General features: G+C 44.1%; 2 protein-coding genes across 3 annotated transcripts in view; both read right to left on the bottom strand.

The window, feature by feature from the left end:
* BORCS5 (BLOC-1 related complex subunit 5) overlaps positions 1-7,014 on the bottom strand; it is a 99,546-nt gene extending 92,532 nt beyond the window's left edge. The window contains exons 1-2 of one of the 2 annotated variants that reach the window (XM_070371107.1): positions 6,931-7,014; positions 3,790-3,933 (exon numbers count right to left, since the gene is read on the bottom strand). In XM_070371107.1, the coding sequence (XP_070227208.1) occupies positions 3,790-3,933; position 6,931 (145 nt within the window). In that variant the 5' untranslated portion in view covers positions 6,932-7,014. The other variant, XM_005890033.3, reaches the window with a different exon arrangement.
* Positions 7,015-16,609: 9,595 nt separating this feature from the next.
* On the bottom strand, positions 16,610-16,804 carry LOC138987845 (translation machinery-associated protein 7-like). Its single transcript, XM_070370035.1, has one exon. The coding sequence runs from the start codon at positions 16,802-16,804 to the stop codon at positions 16,610-16,612; it is 195 nt and encodes a 64-aa protein (XP_070226136.1).
* Positions 16,805-20,310: the final 3,506 nt, after the last annotated feature.

The following is a 20,310-nucleotide window of genomic DNA, read 5'->3' as shown; positions in this document are numbered from 1 at the left end:
TGCTTTACACCCTGGGACTTGTCTATTTTATAACTGCAAGTCTGTACCTCTTAACCTCCCCCACAACTCCCCTCTGGCAACCACCAATGCATTCTCTGCATCCATGAGTCTGAAACTGAGTCTTATTCCACATACAAAATAGTTAAAACTCGATATCCAGATGCCAACTTGAGATGGCAGTTCTCTAGGCCATGAACTGAAGCTCTCTAAATGCCAATGTTTAATCTAGAAAGTGGAAAGAACAAAGGACATCCCTGGCGGTCAGGTGGTTAGGATGCCGCACTCCCAATGCAGAGGGCCCAGGGTTCAGTTTCTGGTCAGGGAACTAGATCCCACATACCGCCGAGGAAAATTCTGCATGCTGCAACTAAGACCCACTGCAGCAAAAGAAAGGAAGAAAGGAAAGAAAAGAAGGGAAGGAGGGAAAGGGGGAAGTGAGGGAAGAAAGAAGGGAGGAAGTGGGGAACGGAAAAAAGGTCACACATAGAATGGGAGGTAAGGATTAGCTACAATTACTGTTAATATCATGACTATACTTACTATTTCCACCCAACCGTCTCCCTGGCCTACCTTTTCTAATCACTGTTCGAGACGTTTCTTCACGAGTGAAGCACAAGCAGTAACTTAAATATTCACTGCCTTTTTTTGTTTCCTGGCAGCCTGGCCACTGCCTCTTGTTGCCATTTCTGTTTTCACACCGCTCTCAGCACGCTCATAAAGTGATTTTTCTACCTTCAGTAGCCAAATCCCAAGATTCCTCTTAACTATAAGCTACTTTTCATGAGCGTTCCTCTCTCCGGCACCTGTTCTCAATGATCTCAACAACCAAGGTTCGAAGAGGTGAAAAATAAAGCCAGGGCAACACAGCCAGTTGGAAGCCAAGTCCCAATTAAAATCCAGGTTATGGAAGCCTTGTAAACTGTTGGTGAGAATATAATTTGGTGCAGCCACTATGGGAAAACAGTATGGAGGTTCCTTAAAAAACTAAAAACAGTACTACCATACGATCCAGCAATCCCGCTCCTGTGCATATATTCAGAAAAAACAAACACTAAATTGAAAAGATACATGCACCCCAATGTTCACAGCAGCATGATTTACAAGTAACAAGATATGGAAACAAACAAGTGCTCATCAACAGATTACCGGATTAAGATGTGGTAATACATACACACTGGAATAGTAGCCTTAGAAAAGAATGAAACACTGCCATTCGCAGCAAAGTCGATGGACCTGGAGAATATTATGCCTCATGACAGAAGTCAGGCCGAGCAAAGACAAATGCTGTATGACATCACATATATGCAGAATCTAAAAAATAATAAAAACGAATGTATATGCAAAACAGAAGCAGATTTACAGGTGTAGAAAAAAAACAACTTGTAGTTACTAAAGAGGAGAAGAAGTGGGGAGGGACAAATTACAGGTATGAAATTAACACATGCAAACTATTAGACATAAAATAGATAAGCCACATGGATACACTGTATAGCACAGGAAATTAGGCCCATTATATTGAAATAACCTATAATGGAACATAATCTACAAAATACTGAATCATTATGCTGTACACCTGAATCTAACATACTACTGCAAATCAACTACACTTGGATAAAAAATAATAAAATCCAAGGAGCAATGCAACCACATCCAGCTGTGTTGCATTAACTGCAGTGCACTAACTATTCACTCCCAGAGTTCCCAGGGACGATTTTAAATCTGAGGTTAACTTGCCTTAACACCAAACCTTCTTGTAGATGCTTCCCATGCTAGTCAACTTATGAAGTATGAGTTAGTTCAAATGGTCAAAGAAGAAACAGTAATTCCTGAAAAATATTAAATATATCTCAAAGTTCTGGGTTTTTTGTTATTTATTTTTTAGTTTTTTGTTTGCTTTCAGAATTTCCCTGAAAAGTTGACTCATTGGAAAAGACCCTAATGCTGGGAAGGACTGGGGGCAGGAGGAGAAGGGGACAACAGAGGATGAGATGGCTGGATGGCATCACCAACTCGATGGACATGGGTTTGGGTAGACTCTGGGAGTTGGTGATGGACAGGGAGGGCTGGTGTGCTGCGATTCATGGGGTTGCAAAGAGTTGGACACGACTGAGCGACTGAACTGAACTGAAAGTGGAACAGGGGCTTCCCTGGTGGCTCAGACAGTAAAAGAATCTGCCTGCAATGCAGGAGACCCGGGTTCGATCCCTGGGTTTGGAAGATCTCCCCGGAGAAGGGAATGGCTCCCCACTTCAGTATTCTTATCTGGAGAATCCCATGGACAGAGGAGCCTGGTGGGCTACAGTGCAATGAGTCACAAAGAGTCAGACACAACTGCGTGACTAACACTTTCACTTCTTAAAGTGGGGACAAAAATAGATCACACAGGCCTCATCCAGTTCTATAAATGTAAGATGTTTTCTGTATTATACTATACCAGGTTAAGTAAACCAGGGTAGGTCAACCAAGTCATTTATAGTTCCTCATTTTTTGTGAGGAGAGGAAGACAGAAAGACTTTGGGAGGAGAGAGGGCATAGTTCACAGGAAGAAGAGGCATGATCAGACTGACTGTGAGCAGCACTACTTGCAATTCCAGAAGCAATCAAGGACAGAACACAAGTGTCCACCTCTAAGTTTCTAAAGATAAAGGTGTATCTTTTAAATCTGATTGCACAAGGATACATGAAGATGGGAAATTCATTAATGCTGGCTTCTCTGGAGAATCACATATTCCTTAAAACAACAGAAACTAACGAGAAGATGGGTAACAGGATACAACGTGCTGTTTTGTGTAAGAACCAGACAAGTTTACTGAAGTTTAACACCGAGGCCTGCGGGCGAAGACTGAGAGCTTGTATTTCCTCATCTATAAAGCAGATGAAGTACTGGGAAGAATGAGATGGTACATGGACCATTTATAAAGCACCATTTGGGTTTATTTTTGTTTTTTAAGGACAGCGTGGAATAGTGTAACTAGTAGATTTGACATCAGTGATACAGGTTGAAGTTCAGCCTCTCTCTGCTACTTGTCTGATCAGGCACAAATCATTCAAACATATGTAATGATGTAAGAACTAAAGAATTAATATATCTGTTGTGTAGGGGAAGGAAACTTTTAATATAAATAGTTCTATAAATGTAAGATGTTTTCTATTATACTGGACCAGGTTAAGTAAACCAGGGAAGGTCAACTAAATCATTTATAGTTCCTCATTTTTTGTGAGGAGAGGAAGACAGAAAGAGTAATTCTTATAGCAGAAATCCCATTCAGTTAAGAGAAAATCATTGGTCTTTGGGACACTCACATATACTTTGTAAGTGTGCTAGCCGCTCAGTCCTGTCTGACTCTTTGTGACCCATGGACTCTAGCCAACCAGGCTCCTCTGTTCATGGAATTCTCCAGGCAAGAATTCTCAAGTGGGTTGCCATGCCCTTCTCCAAGGGATCTTCCCAGTCTTTCCAGGTCTCCCACATTGCAGGCAGATTCTTTACCATCTGAGCCACCAGGGAAGCCCAGAGTGACCTATAGATATCAATTAAGTATAATTGTTCTATTGTGTCAGTTAGGATCTGTTACTTTACTAACTTTCTGTCTGGAAGGTCTATCCCTGATGTCAGTGGGGGACTTACTATATTCAATATCCTGTAATAACCTATAATGGAAAAGAATCTGAAAAAGAATATACTCACACACAAACACATAACTGAATCACTTTAAAATATACCTGAAATTAACACAATCTGGTAAATCAACTATACGTCAATAAATTTTCTTTAATGCAAACCCTTACCTTTCAAAAGTGGCTGGAAGGTTGGAATCTCTTGCAACTTGATGACATCAGGATCGTTGCTGACGTTCCTTGAGGCCTGGGAGCCTTGAGCTACAACCACAATATCGTCCATCTTGGCTCTATGCTTAGCTGGAGAAGGGGTCACTGAAAATAAAGTTACATCGCTCAGGAGTTGCATGTTATTTAGCCACCTCTGTCTCAACAAGGCTGTTTTCACTGTAGTCATTAAAAAGGACATTCCTACACACAAAAAAATGCTAACTGTACTTACCCTGTGGTGGGGGCTGGAGTAGGGGAGATGAATTACAGAGGACCTGTTTTCTATGGTGTTAAAAAATCCTCAGACTTTACAGGAACATAAGCTATCTATTTGAGAAGGAAATGGCAACCCACTCCAGTATTCCTGCCTGGAGAATTCTATGGACCAAAGAGCCTAGTGGGCTAACGTCTGTGGGGTCACAAAGAGTCAGACACGAATAAGCAACTAACACACACGTGCCATCTATAAAAGTGCTTTTGTAACTAAAAGTTTATGCAACACACAAAATAAGCAGATTGTTTTTGTTTCTTTGATCCTCCTGATGTTTGTCCCTATTTCCCAATGAGAAAATAAGGGTACAAGATTTAGCTGTGACTTACTCAAGGTCAACAGTGCTAGAGACAGAGTTAAGAAGGGAATGGGAGGTAAATGGATTATTGGTATACATGGCCCATCCCTGCCATGCTGGGGTTGCAAAACTGTAGCCACCCTACCACAGTAAGCCTGGTACATTGAATAGATCCTAGTTACCGCAAAAAAAAACAAAAAAAACAACCCTGAGTGTCAACCCTAGATGACCACACCAGCCTCCTCACCCCTTAAAGTCACAGGGCAGAAAAAACCAGTGGGACAACGGTAGGCTGAGCCAAAATTAAGAAATTTGAAGGACTGATAAAGAGGCAGATCAATTTCAGGTTTCTAGGCAAATGTAAGCCATTTAGAAGAAAGTGATTTAAGGACGCCCCAGGCCAAGACATCCTGCGTTCCCAAACATCTTCTGGTTGGGGAAAGAATGAATCTTTATTGTTTTACACTCTAGAAGGTAGTATTTGCAGGCTTACCATAATCATGTCTCAAGGGTTGATCCAAACATGCCATAGAACCATCCTGCCTCCTGCAGGCTAAAGTCCCTGGAGGCATGGCCTTCACTCTTAGAATCTCAGCTGCTTTCACTGCTCTTCAAGAAATGTCTCTTAGCCTCTTTTGGTAATTTATCTAATGTTTTTACAAACCTCAAGCCAGAAATCTTTCCTGGGACAAAGTGATTCCTCTATCCCCAGACTCCAGAGGATAACAGACTTCACTAGATTCCAGATAGCCTCTACTGCTGCTGCTGCTGCTAAGTCACTTCAGTCATGTCCGACTCTGTGCGACCCCGTAGACGGCAGCCCACCAGGCTCCTCCGTCCATGGGATTTTTTCAGGCAAGAGTACTGGAGTGGGGTGCCGTTGCCTTCTCCGAGGTAGCCTCTACTGCTTGTCTGTAAAATGGGGCTACTGAGAGGATTAAACATGAACACATGTGACGCACTTAGCCTATACTATTTGGCAGCATTGGTTAGTATGCTCTGGTACTGGTCAGAACCCATGCTGTTGGTTAGAAGGCGAACAAGCCTATTAAAAAGATGACATACTTCTTGCAAAACATGATTCTGGCCTGACACAGAGGCAAGAAAGTAAAGGATAACAATTATTACTGTATTTGTTATAAGATACTGCATTCTGGATCTTCCAAAGAAATAAAAATGTAGCCATAGATATCGTTCACAGTTAAAAGCTATCTCAATCTAGCCCCCAGAATGGTCTGAACTAGCCTTGAAGGTCACATTTCAGTGTGGAATACCTCTAACTCTGTTAACTTCTACATTTCTGAATTACACGTCCTACCAAGGTCAGAGCAGCCCTATTTATGACCAGAACTCTTTTTAGGCCCCAGTTATAAGCCAGTTTGGATTAACCACTCCAGAGCTTATTATCCAGGGCAGCCCCAGTGGTTTTAGGGTTTGGTGTGTAGCAAATAAAAAAATAAAGGTGAAAACGATCCTCAATTAAGGATCAGCTGTTTGAGTGCTCACTACATTACAGGAACAAAAATCGTCCCATTTCTACATTAAACTCGAAGAGAAATCTAAAAAATACGGATGCGGAAAGAGTAGGGCAAAATACCAGAACTTGCCTTCATGGCCAACTTCTATATGAGAAAGAGAGCCGAAACACCTTCCGATGGGAAGATGCAGTTTCTGGACATGTTCGCACGCAAGGGTTCAAAGCGATTGTACACCTGTCACACGCCCCTTCTCAAAAGGAATTTCTAGGACCCATTTTTAAGGAGGAATCTGTTCTTTGAGGTTCTATGACCCATCCATTGTGCGACCCCAATCTCACCCTGCCAGTCGTGAATATTAAAGCCAAATATTAATTAGATAGTCTTTCAAGGAGTAAGCTGCAGCTGAGACGAATAGCTGTTTTGAAAATCAAAAATGGGCTTGGGCGCCCACGCTGGTTTAGCTTGCAATCACAGCACTGGTTCCCATCAGGGGAATTAAGGCTAGGACAGATGATGGCTTTTTTTTTTTTTTTTTTTTTTTAAGAAAAAAAGCACAGCGAGGGCTTTCTATGCGTTCCCGTCCGCCGGCCCCAGTCCCCAGCAGGCTGGGAAGGCAGCCCGCCCGGCATGCAGGCAGGGCTGGCTGGAGAAGGGTAGAATTAGTTAGGACACCGACCTGAGGAGTTCAGATCGTTGGGTCGGCTCTCGGCCTCGGAGCTCTGCTCACTGCCCATGATGCCGGCAGCGGTGGCAGCGGAGGAACGACGGAACGGGCGGCGACCGCTCAGGCGGAGGGGCGACAGAGCAGGGACCGGGGGACCGAGATGCGGAGGCTACACCGGCTGTGATATAGGGATGGTGCGCCCAGCCCACGCGGGGGCGCGGACGGTGGGGGACGGAGAGGCCCTATTTGGGGAAAGGCTTGCAGGGAGGCACCGCGGGGATGCACGCCGCTCGCCCTCCCGCCTTCTTTGGGGAAAGCAAAGGCAAGGAGGCGGGTGAACGCCGGGAACCAGCCACGCCTGCGACCGGCGGGCGGCGCCGCAATCACTCACTCGCTCCAGGGGCCGCAGGTTCGTTCCTTCCGCGACGCGGATTGGCAGCGACGGCTGCGCTCGGCGGTCAGTTCCGGGTTAGAGTGCCCCGCCCCTGCCCGAGGGAGGGCCGGGAGACGCTAGCTACCCAGTACAGAGGGCGCAGCCTTAAAGGGCCAGATCGCCTCAAATGCAGAGCCGCTCCTAAGATTGAGTTGGTTCCTATGGTAGGGATGCGAGTCACCTTTAAGCATCATCTACACGCTAGGCAAGATACCTCTATAGTTGGAAATTTACTAGTAGGTTTTTGAGGGGTTTGTTTTTACCTGTGTTTGCGGTTTTTTTTTTTTTTTAATGTATTGCTCTTTTTCATTTTTTAACATGACATTTGTTTATATTTATTTTTGGTTGTACTGGGTCTTCCTTGCTGCAGGAAGGCTTTCTCTAGTTGTGTGGTACAGCGGCTACTCTTTACTAAGGTGCCTGGGCTTCTCATTGAGGTGACTTCTCTTGTTGCACAGCTTGGGCTCTAGATCATTGGTTCAGTAGTTGTGGTGCTTGGGCTTAGCTGTCCTACAACATGTGGGATCTTCCCAGACCAGGGATTGAACCCCTGTCCCCTTGTATAGATTGGCAGATTCTTTACCACTAAGCCACTGTGCTATGCTTAGTCACTCAGTCCTGACCGACTCTTTGCGACCCCATGGACTGTAACACACCAGGCTCCTCTGTCCGTGGGGATTCTCCAGGCAAGAATACTGGAATGGGTTGCCATGCCTTCCTCCAGGGCATCTTCCCAACCCATTGATCTAACCTAGGTTTCCTGCATTGCAGGCGGATTCTTTACCATCGGAGCCACTAGGGAAGCCCTTTTGATATTTTTAAAAATTGAGATGTAATTGACATACAACATTATATTAGTTTCAGATGTACAACATTATGACTCAATATTTGCATATGTATGCTGCAAAATTTTAAATCCTCTTTTACAGATGGAAAAAGAGAGGTGCTGGATAGACTTAAGTTTGGAATCCACAACATCAAAGCACAAAGTTCCTATTCTAGTTCCCAAAGCTGGGAGTTTGGCAGTGGCAACCATACAAAAAAAAAAAAAAAAAAAAACACTAGATGGTGAAGGAAGGAGCTGGAAATGAGAGAAGAATGAATAGAAAATGCTGATTCTTGTGTTAGGGTGTTTGTGCATCTTCAAAAGAAAGTGGATGCCACAAGTCTACTTTCTGGGAACCTTGACATTTACCCACAGGCATTCTGAAAGTAGAAAAGGCAAGAAGGAAGTAGAGATAATGTGTAACAGAAACTGTCAACTTTGGCAGGTCAAGGATGTCAAGGTAGCAATGCTTTCCCATTCAGGAGTTGGGTGGCTATTGCATTTTCAGAACTTTACAGATCATATTGTTTCACAAAATTTTAGCTAATGCCCTGAGTTTTCAAATAAACTATGATTTCATTATATATATATATTTACAAATTGAGTCAAAATCTAATTTTTTTAATTTTTAAAAACTTTTTATTTTATATTGGTGTATAAGCCAATTGGGCTTTCCAGGTGGCACAAGTGGTAAAGAACCCTCCTGCCAATGCAGAAGACAGAAAAGCTGTGGGTTTATCCCTGGGTTGGGAAGATCCCTGAAGGAGGGGCATGGCAACCCACTCCAGAATTCTTGCCTGGAGAATCCCATGGACAGAGATGCCTGGTGGGCTATAGTTCATAGGGTTGCAAAGAGTCAGACACAAGTGAAGTGACTTGGGCGATTAACAATGTTTTAATAGTTTCAGATGGACAGCAAAAGTACTCAGCCATACATATACACGTATCCATTCTCCCCTGCAAACTCCCTTCTCCTCCAGACTGTCACATAACATTGAGCCGAGCTCCCTGTGCTGTACAGTAGGTCCTTTTTAGTTATCCATTGTAAATATAGCAGTATGTGCATGTCAATCCCAAACTCCCTAACTATCCTTTCCCCTCTGGCAACCATAAATTCATTCGCTAGGTCTGTGAGTCTGTATCTATTTTGTAAATAAGTTCATTTACATTGAAGTGATAAAAGTATTATTAAAGAAGTATATTAAAGAAAGTATATTAAAGAAATGATAAAAGTATCATTTAGATTCTGCATATAAGAGATATCATATGATATTTCTCTTTTCCTGCCTGACTTACTTCACTCAGTATGACAATCTCTAGATTCATCTATGATGCTGCAATTGGCATTATTTCATTCTTTTTAATGGCTTAGTAATATTCCATTGTTTTATATTTTAAGCTCATCTGATGCCCATAAACAGATAACCTCTTCCTGGTAACTAGGTTGTAAGTGGTAAAGCTAGGATTTAGGATTCTCTGATTACAAATCTCATGCTCTTTCCTTTGCTCACCATTACAATACAATCATCCCTTGAGATTTATATAAACCACCAGGCTGATGGAACTGAAAGAGGTCTTGCCTGGGAAATTCCATGGACAGAGGAGCTTGGCGGGCTACAGTCCATAGGGGTCCCCAAAGAGTCAGACACCACTTAGTGGCTAAACAACAGCAACAATGCATGTGGGATCTTAGTTCCCTGACCAGTTTTTGAGACCACACCCACTACATTGGAAGGCAAAGTCTTAACTACAGGACCACCAGGGAAGTCCCAAAGGGTTTATTCTTGATCACACAGCTCCTGAGTGATAAAACCAGGGTTCACGTTTTCTAAAACTCATTATACCTCTATCTACTCCAGACTAGCTCCTTCTCCTGTGTCTTTATCCTGCTGGGCACTCCATGCCAGAAGCCTTGGAGGCTCCCAAGCCAGAAATCTGGTTAACCTCACCACCATATCCAACCTGTCACCACATCTGAAAAGCCTCTCTCCTTAATTTATCTTTTGTCTCCATGCATAGTTCAGGGCTTCTTGACTTCTTTCATTTCTTGGAAGGCAGGAGGCCTCTGGCCGCACTTCCTTCAATGCATCATTCATGTGACTGGCACAGAGAATTTTCTAGAATATTAGTCAGGTCTCTGAACCTGTCACTGCCCTACTAAAAAACCTTCAATAATCCTCATGGCTTCAGGATAAAGTTTCAAATTTAGCATATGAGAACCTCATTGCCCTGACCCCAGAGCAATGTTCTATTCCTTTCTATACAGTCAAACTTCATGCTGATCAGGATGAAATTCCCTGAATAGTCAGGCTGTGTTTTCTCCATCTAGAATATTCAGCTTTTCTCTGTCCATCTCATTAACTGAACTTCATCCTTCAAGGTTTAACTTAGAGTTGAAAACTTCTGTCCACACAAAACCCTGAACACAGGTTTTTATGGTAGCTTTATTCATAACCGCCAAAATTTGGAAGCCACCAATGTATCCTTCCCAATGGGCTTCCCTGGTGGCTCAGACAGTAAAGTGTCTGCCTGCAATTCAGGAGACCTGGATTTCGACTCCTGGGTCAGGAAGATCCCCTGGAGAAGGAAATGGCAATCCACTCCAACACTCTTGCCTGGAAAATCCCATGGACAGAGGAGCCTGATAGGCTACAGTCCATGGGGTCGCAAAGAGTCAGACTCGACTGAGCGAAGAAGCTTTTAATATATATCCTTGGTAAGTCACTTCAGTCGTGTCTGACTCTTTGCAACCCCATGAACTCCAGCCTGCCAGGTTCCTCTGTCCATGGGATTCTCCAGGCGGGAATACTGGAGTGGGTTGTCATTTCCTTCTCCAGGGGATCTTCCCCACCCAGCGACTGAACCCACAGCTTTTATGTCTTCTGCATTGGCAGGTGGGTTCTTTACCACTAGAGCCCTGGGAAGCCCAAGGTATCCTTAGGTGGGTATATAAACAACCTCTGGTCTAGACATTGGAAGAGAAAGATGAAGAGACACAGAGGAACCTCAAGCACGTATTAGAAAGTGAAAGAAGCCAGTCTGAAAAGGCTGCATGCTGTATGACTCCAAGTACATGACATTCTAGAAAAGGCAAAAATTTGGAGATAGTAAAAAAGACTTGTGTTTGCCAGGGTTTATGAAAAGGGGAAGAGATGAATAGGCTAAACACGGAGCATTTGGGGGGCAGTGAAAATACTCTGTAGAAAACTGTAATGGTGGATACTTATCATTATGTATTTGTCCAAGCCTACAGAATGTACAACACTAGGGATGAACCTAAGGTCAACTATAGACTTGGAAGGATTTTGATGGGTGAGTGTAGGTTCATTGTACATGCATGTGTGTGAGCTCCGTCGCATGGTTGTATCTGACTTTGCAGCCCAGTGGACTATATAGCATGCCAGGCTCCTCTGTCTACGGGATTTTTCAGGCAAGAATACTGGAGTGGGTTACCATTTCCTACTCCAGGGGATCTTCTCAATCCAGGGATCGAAACTGTGTCCCTTGCATCTCCTGCATTAGCAGGTGGATTCTTTACAGAGCCACTTGGGAAACCTGTGTAACAAATATACCTCTCTTCTTCAGGATGTTGGTAATAGAGCAGGCTATGCATGGGTGGCAGAGAAGGCAATGGCACCCCACTCCAGTACTCTTGCCTGGAAAATCCCATGGATGGAGGAGCCTGGTGGGCTGCAGTCCATGGGGTCGCTGATGGTCAGACACGACTGAGCGACTTCACTTTCACTTTTCACTTTCATGCATTGGAGAAGGAAATGGCAACCCACTCCAGTGTTCTTGCCTGGAGAATCCCAGGGATAGGGGAGCCTGGTGGGCTGCCATCTACGGGGTCGCACAGAGTCGGACATGACTGAAGCAACTTAGCGACTTAGCGATGCATGGGTGGGGGCGGGGCCTATGGGAAATCTCTGTACTTTCTTCTCAATTTTGCTATGAACCTTAAGTTGCTCTTTTCATACTGTTCACGGGGTTATTATTTTCTTGGGCTCCAAAATCACTGCAGATGGTGACTGCAGCCATGAAATTAAAAGATGCTTGCTCCTTAGAAGAAAGGTTATGACAAACCTAGACAGCATATTAAAAAGCAGAGACATTACTTTGCCAACAAAGGTCCATATAGTCAAAGCTATGGTTTTTCCAGTAGTCACGTATGGATATGAGAGTTGGAACATAAAGAAGGCTAAACACCGAAGAATTGATGCTTTTGAATTGTAGTGTTGGAGAAGACTCTTGAGAGTCCCTTGGACTGCAAGGAGATCAAACCAGTCCATCCTAAAGGAAATCAATCCTGAATATTTATCGGAAGGACTGATGCTGAAGCTGAAGCTCCAATACTTTGGCCACCTGATGTGGAGAGCTGACTCATTGGAATAGACTCTGATGCTGGGAAAGGTTGAGGGCAGGAGGAGAAGAGAGCGACAGAGATGGTTGGATGGCATCACTGACTCAATGAACATGAGTTTGAGCAAGTTCCGGGAGATGGTGAAGGACAGGGAAGCCTAGCGTGCTGTAATCCATGGTGTTGCAAAGAGTCCAACATGACTGAGCAACCAAACAACAAAGGTGCTCTTAAAACACAAAGTCTTAACAATTTTTGAACTTATGCACTCCTCCCAGAAGCCAAGATTAGACTTCCTAATCTGAGCTTCCTTAGCTAGCTTTTTCTATTATAACATGTAGTCTTTACACAATCATTAATTTACCTGTGTTTCTCCCCACCGAACTATAACTGAACTATACGGATGTCTTTCTCCCCACTGAACTATAACTGAACTATAAGGATCTTGAAGGTAGGTGTGTAGCCGAGCAGGACCCTCTGGGGCCTTTCCAGGGTAGGCCCCTCCCCGACATCCTCTGTGGTAATTCAGGCATATTTCATGAGGTTTTCAGATGCTAAAAACCACCACCAATTTCTTCCAAATAGAAGAAATTAACTACTTTGTTGGGGGCCGGCGTGAGGCACTCCGCCCATGGCAAAGGTCATGAGGAAGGAGGCTCGACATACGCAAAGGCGGGATCAAGCCTCAGGAGTCCCCCTGGAAATCCTCGACCATCTACCCCCATAACCAGAGCCTGCCTACTTTACTACTTTGTGCTCTCACTTACACCTCTGACTTTACGGGGGGCTGTCCCCCACCACCTCTTTCAGAGAAGGAGTTAACTTAGAGCTCCAGTTAATAATTCCTGGGCGTGATAAGAGTGTTTTAACCTACAAACACCTCTGAAGGTTCTCTAGCCTGCCTGACAGGCTTGTCCGGCCACATATGATTGCTCACAGCCTCTCAACTGTGAGAGGCACGAGATGCTTTAAACCTTCTAAAAACAGGTTCTTTAGAGAAGTTAGACAATTATTAGCATAAGTATAGTGGGCTGATTAGAAATTGTATTGGTGAAGGGTTTTTCATTTGTTGAGCCAATGTTTACTGCTAAGTCTCCACATCCCCTGCCCTTACACACATTAATGAATATATAGAAGAAATAAGTATTAACCTTTGATATAAATCACATTAGACCTTAGGCTAAGTAAATTCTTTCCTTAACTAAAACCCACTACACCCTCCTCACCCTATAGGAATGTAACTTTATTTGGGTGGCGTCTGTTTTAAGAATAATCACCCTTGGAGAAAAAAGTGTTCTGGTTGACTGACCACTGTCACAAGGAGAGGGTCATAAATTGTCAGCAGGCCCCCCTGGCCAGAAGATGATGTAACACCCCTAAGACCTCTGTATACATTTGTATGAAGCACTTGACTTTAATAAAAGTCAGGACTGCTGTCCCCACGTGACTTTTGTATAACATCTCAGTGTATAAAAACAGACTCTGGAAAATAAAGAATTGGGATCAGTTTCTCGAAATACTGGTCTCCCCATGTCTCTCTCTCTCTCACTCTGGCTGAGTCTCCATCTGGAGCGCAGAACCCGCCATGCTTACTAATTATGCCTGGGCTTCTAAGATCCAACCGGGGAGGCCTCAGTGTCTCCTTTCCTTCGGGAGAACGGAAGGATGCCTGCGGCCTACGTAAGTGGTGCAAACTTCTTGTCTTGAAGTTTTATTGGTCTCCCGCGTAAACCAAGCTACTCAGCCTCTTCTCTCTACTGAATTTTCCTACTGAGCTATTCTCATTCTATTACTCTTTATATCTTTGATGAATGTTTAAATAGTCGCCGAAGCCGTCTCCCCTTCGAATACCCTGGATCAGCCGGGGCTGGACCCCAGCACTACTTGATGATAGTCAGCAAATAGCTCTTAATCCTTTTGGCACCTAAGGATTGATAATGTTACCTCACCATCAACCAATCAGAGAAATATGCCCAAACGATCACACACCCTGGGACCCTCCATCACCTGGCCTTTAAAAATGCTTTGCTGAAATCCTTTGGGGAGTTAGGGAATTTTGGTGGGGGTCGGGGGGCACAAGCCACCTGTTTTCCTAGCATGGCCCTGCCATACACCTTTCTCTGCTCCACACTCCAAACTCTGATATTTTGGTTTGTTTGGTCTCACTGTGCGTCAGGCACATGAACATGTGTTTGTTAACAGATCCGTGTCTTATTGGTCTTTAATTTCCCAGTGCAAGTGCTTAATGTATATTTTCTGACTGCTGCTGCTGCTGCTCCTAAGTCGCTCCAGTCGTGTCCGACTCTCTGCGACCCCACAGACGGCAGCCCACCAGGCTCCCTGTCCCTGGGATTCTCCAGGCAAGAACACTGGAGTGGGTTGCCATTTCCTTCTCCAATGCATGAAAGTAAAAAGTGTAAGTGAAGTCGCTCAGTCGTGTCCAACCCTCAGCGACCCCATGGACTGCAGCCTACCAGGTTCCTCTGCCCATGGGATTTTCCAGGCAAGAATACTGGAGTGGGTTGCCATTACCTTCTCCATTTTCTGACTAAAACACCTTAAAAAAAATATGCCTCTACATAAATGGAGAGGTATGTATTGGCAGAAGAGGATTAAGACTCTTTTCGTATACAGTGGAATATTGTTATGTGTGTGTCAGTCGCTCAGTCGTGTCCGACTCTTTGAGACCCCATGGATTGTAGCTCGCCAGGCTTCTCTGTTGATGGAATTCTCCAGACCAGAAAACTGGAGAGGGTTGCCATTCTCTTCTCCAGGGGATCTTCTCAATCCAGGGATCGAACCTGGGTCTCCTGCATTGCCGGCAGATTCTTTACCATATGAGCCACCAGGAAGCCATTACTCAGCCATAAAAAGGAACAAAATTGTTCCTTGTAAAGACCTAGATGGACCTAAAGACTGTCATACACAGTGAAGTAAGTCAGAAAGAGAAAAATATCATATATTATTGCATATATATGAAATCTAGAAAAATAATATGGTGGTTTAGTTGCTAAGTCGTGTTCAACTCTTGCGAAACCATGTAGCCTGCCAGGCTTCTCTGTCCATGGGATTCTCCAGGCAAAAATACTGAAGTGGGTTGCCATTGCCTGCTCCAGGGGAACTTCCTGACCCAGGAATCGAACTCGGGTCTCCTGATCTTATTTACAGGGCGGGAATAGAGACACAGACATAGAGAACAAATGTATGGACACCAAGGGTGAAGGAAGGGGTGGGATAAATTGGGAGATTGGGATTGACACATATACACTATTGATGTGTGTGTGTGTGTGTGTGTGTGTGTGTGTTGCTCAGTCATGTCTGACTCTGCGACCCCATGGACTGTAGCTCTCTAGGATCCTCTGTCCATGGATTTCTCTAAGCAAGAATACTGGAGTGGGTTGCCTTTCCTTGTCCACACTATTGATACTATGTATAAAACAGATAACTAATGAGAACCTCCCATATAGCTCAGGGAACTCTACTCACGCTCTGTGATGACCTGAATGAGAAGGAAATCCAAATAATAGGGGATATATGTATACACATAACTGATTCACTTTGCTGTACAGCAGAAACTAACACAACATTCTAAAGCAACTATCAGATCAGATCAGTCGCTCAGTCATGTCCGACTCTTTGAGACCCCATGAATCGCAGCACGCCAGGCCTCCCTGTCCATCACCAACTCCCGGAGTTCACCCAGACTCACGTCCATCGAGTCGGTGATGCCATCCAGCCATCTCATCCTCTGTCGTCCCCTTCTCCTCCTGCCCCCAATCCCTCCCAGCATCAGAGTCTTTTCCAATGAGTCAACTCTTCGCATGAGGTGGCCAAAGTACTGGAGTTTCAGCTTTAGCATCATTCCTTCCAAAGAGATCCCAGGGCTGATCTCCTTCAGAATGGACTGGTTGGATCTCCTTGCAGTCCAAGGAACTCTCAAGAGTCTTCTCCAACACCACAGTTCAAAAGCATCAATTCTTCAGCGCTCAGCCTTCTTCACAGTCCAACTCTCACATCCGTACATGACCACAGGAAAAACCATAGCCTTGACTAGACGGACCTTTGTTGGCAAAGTAATGTCTCTGCTTTTGAATACTCTAATAAAAATTATTTTCAAAACAAGAATCTTTTCAGCAATGAGATGGCATTTCTAATTTAAACTTCTGGTCTGTATCAATAGAAAATTTGTCTTTAATCATTATCTTCATCAATGTCTTCTGTTCACTGTCATAACTGAAAAATCACTTAACAATTACCATTCATTGTATCCAAGCCTTGAATCTGAAGTTTCTCTTTTTTTTTTTTTTACAAAAGTTTATCCTTAAATGTACACTAGGTTCCAAGACAACACGTCATTCTAGCTATAGGTGGCAACAGATATTATGGCAGGGAACCCAGGTGATTTAACAGGAATGGAACTAAGGGTCATCATTGCCTCAGGCATAAGGAACAGCTTACTTTTTGCCAGATTTCTTCATTCCACTGGTGGCTAGGAGCCCTTTCCCCTTGGCCTTATCTTTTAGCTCCTCGAGTTTCTTCTGCTCCTCCTTTTGCTTCTGCTTGAATGCCTTATCTTCCTTGTCCATCTCCTTGGCTTTCTTCGTGGGCTGGTTCGGGGGGTTCTTCTTGCCACCTTCGTGGCCTGACATGGCACCTGCCACCCCTTCCCCCGAATCTGAAGTGTCTAAGTGGGGAAAGATCTACTTAGCTCCTAGAGTGGATCACCTGTGAAAGGAGAGTCCAAGAGTGTAACCTCGCTAGGTACCGGACCCACATGTATATCATATATGGACATAAAATTTACTGAGCACATCAGTCACTGATTGCAATAGGAAAATTGCTCCAATGGTAATTCACTCTGGAGTTTCCTTTGGTACCCTTTCAAAACAAATATTTGCAATGTTATTGACATTCGAGAGCAGGTCATCCTTTGGATACAACTAGTCGAGTTAGTTTCACACAATGGACCGTTGTTCACAGGTATCTCTAGCACCACATGCCTCCAGTAGCTATTGGTTAAAACTAGAGTACTCTTGCCTGGAAAATCCCATGGACGGAGGAGCCTGGTAGGCTACAGTCCATGGGGTCACGAAGAGTTAGACACAGCTGAGCGACTTCACTTTCACTTTTCACTTTCATGCATTGGAGAAGGAAATGGCAACCCACTCCAGTGTTCTTGCGTGAAGAATCCCAGGGACGGTGGAGCCTGGTGGGCTGGCATCTATGGGGTAGCACAGAGTCGGACACGACTGAAGCGACACAGCAGCAGCAGCAGAACTGTGATTCTTAGGCCTAGAATAACAATCTACAGCTGCACGGTGCCTTAGGCTTGAAAGCTCTTTCCTATTGACCAAAGTAGAGATATTGTGAAAGGTTAGAACCTCAGCAAGTTAAGTGTCAAAGGTTTAGTAACATTGCACTTGTTCTCCTGTATATGGAGGTAGGTGGAACGAGCATTGATTTAGAAACACACTTATAAAATCGATAACCTAGTCCTTCTTTTCCACTCATGCAATCAACAAATATATTTTCATTAAATATTTACTATATATGTAAAATATTTACCTATTATATGTACCAGTGTGTGAGTGCAGGCTTAGTCACTCAGTCATGTTTGGCTCTTTGCAAAACCCATGGACTATAGCTCTGTAGCCAGGCTCCTCTGTCCATGGGATTCTCCAGGCAAGAATACTGGAGTGGGTTGCCATTTCCTTCTCCAGAGGATCTTTCCCATCAAGGGATGGAACCGGAGTCTCTTGTGTCTCCTGCACTGGCAGGCAGATTCTTTACCACTGTACCACCTGGGAAGCCCTCATTATGTACCAGGTACTATGCTAAATATTAGGGGTGACATTTTAATAACAGACACCATTGTTTTCAATAATAGATACCGTGTGGATCACAACTAACTGTGGAAAACTCTTAAAGAGATGGGAAAACCAGACCACCTTACCTGTCTCCTGAGAAAGCTGTATGCGGGTCAAGTAGCAATAGTTAGACCCTTACAAGGATCAACTAACTGGTTCAAAATTGGGAAAGGAGTATGACAAGGCTATATATTGTCACTCTGTTTATTTAACTTATATGTAGAGTACATCATGGAAAACGTGGATGAATCAAACTGGAATCAAGATTGCTGTGAGAAATATCAACAGCCTCAGATATGCAGATGATACCACTCTAATGGCAGAAAGTGAGGAGGAACTAAAAAACCTCTTGATGAGGGTAAAAGAGAAGAGTGAAAAGCTGGCAAAAAACTAAGATCTTGGCATCTGGTCCCATCACTTCATGGCAAATAGAAGGGGAAAATGTAGAAGTAATGACAGATTTTATTTTCTTGGGCTCCAAAATCACTGCAGATGGTGACTGTAGCCATGAAATTAAAAGATGCTTGCTTCTTGGAAGGAAAGTTATGACAAACCTAGACGGCATGCTGCTAAGTCACTTCAGTCATGTCCGACTCTGTGCGACCCCATAGACGGCAGCCCACCAGGCTCCACCGTCCCTGGGATTCTCCAGGCAAGAACACTGGAGTGGGTTGCCATTTCCTTCTCCAATGCATGAGTGAAAAGTGAAAGTGAAGTCGCTCAGTCATGTCTGACTCTTAGCGACCCCTTGGACTGCAGCCTACCAGGCTCCTCTGTCCATGAGATTTTCCAGGCAAGGGTATTGGAATGGGGTGCCATTGCCTTCTCCATAGACGGCATATTAAAAAGCAAAGACATCACTTTGCCAACAAAGGTCCGTATAGTCAAAGCTATGGTTTTTTCAGTGGTCATGAGTCGGAGGATAAGAAAGGCTGAGAGTTGAAGAATTGACGCTTTCAAATTGTGGCGCTGGAGAAGACTCTTGAGAGTCCCTTGGACTGCAAGGATATCAAACAGGTCAATCCTACAGGAAATCAATCCTGAATATTCACTGGAAGGACTGATGCTGAAGCTGAAGCTCCAGTGCTTTGGCCACCTGATTCGAAGAGCTGACTCACTGAAATAGAACCTGATGTTGGGAAAGACTGAAGGCAGGAGGAGAAGAGGAAGGGCGACAGAGGACTAGATGGTTGGATAACATCACTGACTCAATGGACATGAGTTTGAGCAAACTTGGGGAGATAGTGAAGGACAATGAACCCTGGTATGCTGCAGTTCATGGGGTCACAAAGAGTCAGACACGACTTAGCGAGTGAAAAACAACCATTGTTTTCATCATTATTATTCATACCTATAAACAATAAATCCTGCCAAATCCCAATGCTTTCCTGGGGTCTTGATTTGCACATTAGATCAAGTATTGCCAACCTAATGAAGAACTCTCCATGCTTTGAACGATTGAATAGGATTCTCTTAACTATGCCTCATATAGAAGGCACTGCAAACTCTTGAATGTGAAGAACGTTTGATCAGAGGTTGCCTCTGGGGAGAACTAGATTGGGACACAGGGTGAAAGGCAGGGTTTTTACTCAACAGGTGTATCTGCATTCAGCACAGTTCAGTATCAGACCACCAAAACAAGGCAAATAATCTCAATAAAGTCACATAATTTTTTTTTGGTTTCCCAGTGCCTGTTAAAGTTATGTTTGGGGAAGCCCAGGTGGCTCAGTGGTAAAGAATCCGCCTGCCAATGCATGTGATGAGAGTTCATCCCTGCAGGGGCGGGGGAGAAGATCCCCTGGAGAAGGAAATGGCAACCTACTCCAGAATTCTTGCCTGGAGAATCCCAGGGACAGAGGAGCCTGGCAGGCTACAGTTCGTGGGATTGCAAAGAGCCTGACACGATTTAGCAACCAAATAGCAGAAGCAGCAACATAAACATTATGCTTACACCGTATTGTAGTCTATTAAGTATGTAATGGTGTTACATCTAAAAATATACATCCATTAATGTTAAAATATTGCTAAAAATATGCTAGCTATCATCATAACCTTTGGGCTTTCCTAGTGACTCAGTGGTAAAGAATCTATCTGCCAATGCAGGAGATGTGGGTTCCATCCCAGGGTCAGGAAGATCCCCTGAAGAAGGAAACAGCAGTCCACTCCAGCACTCTTGCCTGGAGAATCCCATGGACAGAGAAGCCTGGTGGGCTACAGTCACAGGGTTGCAAGAGTCAGACAGGATTTATTGACTAAACAATAACAATCATCATAACATTTAGCAAGTC

This window comes from Bos mutus, chromosome 5 (genome assembly GCF_027580195.1).
Source record: "Bos mutus isolate GX-2022 chromosome 5, NWIPB_WYAK_1.1, whole genome shotgun sequence".
NCBI classification, from domain to species: domain Eukaryota; kingdom Metazoa; phylum Chordata; class Mammalia; order Artiodactyla; family Bovidae; genus Bos; species Bos mutus.
Note: the sequence above shows the minus strand (reverse complement) of the source record. Positions and strands in the feature narration are given on the sequence as shown.

Bases quoted from the DNA above. Each gene is read 5' to 3' on its own strand.
- LOC138987845 (XM_070370035.1), bottom strand. From the start codon at position 16,804: ATGTCAGGCCACGAAGGTGGCAAGAAGAACCCCCCGAACCAGCCCACG.